Raw genomic sequence first — 3,856 nt, forward strand, 5'->3', positions numbered from 1 at the left:
GAGCAGCATCTGTGGGAGGAAAGGAATTATTGATATTTCAGCTTGAACCCCTGCATCTGAAAGGTTGATTGCTGTTGACAGAGAGAGAGAGAGATCAGAAACGGGGTGGGTGAGGGTGAATTTTAAGGTAATGGGTAAAATGATTATTGGGAAGTTGAGGAGAATGTCATTCATTAGTAGGTGAGTAATATGGAACCCACCACCAGAATCGGAGATAAAAGCAGAAATCCGTAACAAGAGTAAAGATTTAGAGCTGTAATGTGGGAACAACTGAAATAGTCTCACCATGGACATGTGAGTGAGGCAATGCTGCAGTAGGTGGTGCTACTGGCTCACAGCTGCGATGACCCAGTTTCCATCCTGACCTCCAGAACATCTTCCTGCCGCTGCCGCGCGCTTCGGCTTGTGGCTCTGTTTGTCCCCTCCTAAATGAGGCACGAAAAATAATGGAAGTCCGGACAGTCCTGCAGTTGGCCCTATGACAGACATTGTCTCTGTTCTCATCAATTTAAAAATTACTCCTCTGGCTATTCTGGGTCTGATGAAGGGTCAATGATCTGAAATCTTGTCTCTTTTCACCTATCGCCTGTGCATTTCGGAAATTAGCATTTACAATTCCAGAAAGACGCAGCCGAAACAGCCAGGAGGGGGCTGAAATGTGGAAGCTTCAGTGCAGAAAAAAAGTAGAGTTTACAATATAACTTCAATTAATGGGTAAGGAAAGAAATCTGTGCAGATTATGAAATCTATAAACAGGAGTGAAAAGGTGAAATTAAATTCCATACAGTCTGAATATATCAAGCAACTGCGCGCGGATTTAATTTGATAACAGTGCGAGGAGCACGGTACACATGCTTTATACTTAACCTCAATGCTCGAACTATTAGAGAACATTGTGGGAAAGTGTACAATTTGCATGGCTCTAGTCGCAGGGGGTTTCAATTTGGGGTCCACGGACCGCTTGCTTAATGGTATTGGTGCATGGCATAAAAAATATTGGGAACTCCTGCTAGTGGAATATTGGTAATGCTGTCGTCGTTGTTTGTAGGGATGCGGTGTTGATTGCTACTAACTTCGTAAAGGAATTTGGTATGTAAATGAAGAACAATTGAAAGCTCGTGGCTTTTATTATAAGATGGCTTGAATCTATTTATAAAGTTTAACTCTCTTTTCTTTTTTTTAAATCAACATTCTTTGTTTTTCCAAGTTTGGGAGACTTGGACTTGTGCTCATCATCCTCACACAGATGTAGTAACACGGCTCACCAGGAGATGGCAGATCTTGCTGCCGAGGAAACATTTTTTTCCCCGTCTTTGCACACACGGGATTTTCAGCGAAAAGTTAAAAGAAATTAATTGCCGTCAACTTTGCCTGCCGCAGCTTATTCGCTCTATGTGCAGGGTTACTGAAGATTTTATCAGTCACCGATATGGATGTGTCACTGACTAAGGAACGAACAGGGCTAAACTACAATCGACAGTTTGGAAGGTGAAAAACCTTTCATTCTAAAGCCGGTTTCATGTACTGTATAGTGCTTGTCTCCAACTCAGCTCTAATCAGGGCAGTCTTGATTTAGTTCTGGTAATATTGGTAGCCGTTGCATGTGCATGGTCTGTTGTACGGAAGCAGAAAGGATGGAGTGAGAATCTAACTGCTCTTATAAGAGCAAGGAGTGGAACTCCTGATATATTAATCACTGGACGAACACTGGCGGAATCCTGCCGAATCTGTGCGGGGCTGAGTCCGACCCACACTGCGCTCAGCACAAATGCTCTTACCATGGTAGTGTACTGGCAAAACTGGATTGAACTTTGGGGCTATGCGCTCGAGTTGCACTTGTATGCTAACGATTTTACAGCTAACGTAGTGTTTTACCAACACCATGTAACCTGTAGAGCTTCGACTCTGCCTAGGGCCAATCGGAACCGTGGGGCGTCCTCAAGAGGGGGCCGCACTTGGAGCACATAGCTTTGGGCTCAGAGCTCGCATGCCTATAAATACCGGAGCCACTCCAGCCAGCTTGCACTGCTACACTGAACCTCCGATCAACCGTCAGGAAGGCGGGAAGAATAAAAACGAGACTTCGACTAAACTGGGCACTATTTGTGTAAATTATCTATCTGAATTCCTTCCCGTCCATTTCAGAATCTTGCAAGTATAGAGCGGGAAATTAAGAGCAGCAAGTGTGTGCAGTAGTTCTGTGGCAGCCTACCCTGATGTATTCTGTAGAAACGACCCAAGTCTTCGACCCATACGTCCGGGTAATACAGAATGCCAATATTTCTCATTACGCCTCGAACAGGTCCTTGCTGCAGCCCCTGTGGGACTACCTGCGAGTCAACCACCAGGATACCCTCCGCTCGCCTCTCTTTCCAGTCATCATCTCAGTCTCTACCTACTTCATCACCTGCACCTTCTACATGACGCTCGACATCTTGGCTCGCAGATGCCCGGCCATTAACAAGTGCAAGATCCAGCCGGAGCAGCATGTAACGTGGGCAAACATTCTCAAGACTCTGTGGCTTACCGGCTACAACCACGTTATCTTTGTTTTCCCAGCAGCCGCCTTCCAGTGGTACTGGCGACCTCCGATCCCCCTCCTGGAAGACACACCACAGCTCTCCGAGTTCCTTATAGGAATCCTCAGCTGCACAATTCTCTTCGACTTCCAGTATTACTTCTGGCACCTTATGCACCACAAGTTTCGATGGCTCTACACGACTTTCCACGCCATTCATCACGAATATTACGCTCCCTTCTCCTGGTCGACGCAGTATCTATCTGCCTGGGAACTGATCAGCGTTGGCTTTTGGACTACCATAGACCCGATTATCCTGCAGTGTCACAGCCTGACAGCGTTCACCTTCATGATCTTGAACGTCTGGATAGCAGTGGAAGACCACAGCGGCTATGACTTTCCTTGGGCTTTACACAATATTATCCCTTTCGGGCTCTGGGGCGGCTCTGTGAAACACGATGCTCACCACCAGAAACCACAGTACAATTTTGCCCCTTACTTCTCACACTGGGACTGGCTTTGCGGCACTTGCTGCGAATACAAGCGCTCGCCCGCCTGTTTGGAGATGGAAAAGAAGCGACGCAAAGCCAGCAAAAGCTAGAAATATATCTAGCATCCCGCTGTCTGATGAAAGCCGCATTTCTCCCGCGTAAAACAAGGTGCCAAGAGAAGCGGGTTGGAGACGATAGAGAAATCGGCAGTGCAATGATCAAAGAAAATCTTGAGTGAGCTGACTGCCGGAATATTCTGACGTTAAATATCGCAGTTATTTATTTTTCACATGTTAAAACGAACGCAATACCTTTGAAGTAAGCTATGTGTAGTACGGTATAAAAACGCGCTACATTTGTACTTACCGTTATACGTGAGGTAAATATCCATTTTAAAGAGGTACCATGATTATGAATGTTTCAATTATCTTACGTACATTGTGTAATGTATATTGGAAAGAAACCTCTGTGGCATCATTTCTAAGCATTTGCAAAACTTTTGCCCCAAATATTTAAAATAATACGTCATATGTATTTAAGAATAGATTATGGAATACAGGCAAAAATGTAAATATGTCCTTAAAATGCAAAATGTCTTCGAATACAAATAAAAATGTTCACTTTTTATCTGTTTGTGGTTCTGTGTTCACTAGTTCACTGAGAGTAGCATGGCGTGGTGATCGGTAAGGCTTGCATAAAATTTCAGGCAATCACACTGTGCCGACCATGTCGCACATACTTGAAAAGGTTAATAACTGAATTTGACACTTACATTAAATAGTCCCTTCCTTATTTTAATGATAAGTCGGAGAGGGTTCTGCTGTTTATTCACCATGCTCTGACGCTG

General features: G+C 44.6%; 1 protein-coding gene across 1 annotated transcript; it reads left to right on the top strand.

Annotated features, from left to right (window-relative positions):
* Positions 1 to 1,669: 1,669 nt before the first annotated feature.
* On the top strand, positions 1,670 to 3,562 carry LOC140197225 (cholesterol 25-hydroxylase-like protein 2). Its single transcript, XM_072257149.1, has one exon. The coding sequence runs from the start codon at positions 2,217 to 2,219 to the stop codon at positions 3,117 to 3,119; it is 903 nt and encodes a 300-aa protein (XP_072113250.1). The 5' UTR covers positions 1,670 to 2,216; the 3' UTR covers positions 3,120 to 3,562.
* Positions 3,563 to 3,856: the final 294 nt, after the last annotated feature.

The sequence above is a fragment of the Mobula birostris genome, chromosome 5 (assembly GCF_030028105.1).
Source record: "Mobula birostris isolate sMobBir1 chromosome 5, sMobBir1.hap1, whole genome shotgun sequence".
Taxonomy (NCBI): Eukaryota; Metazoa; Chordata; class Chondrichthyes; order Myliobatiformes; family Myliobatidae; genus Mobula; species Mobula birostris.

Bases quoted from the DNA above. Each gene is read 5' to 3' on its own strand.
- LOC140197225 (XM_072257149.1), top strand. From the start codon at position 2,217: ATGTATTCTGTAGAAACGACCCAAGTCTTCGACCCATACGTCCGGGTA.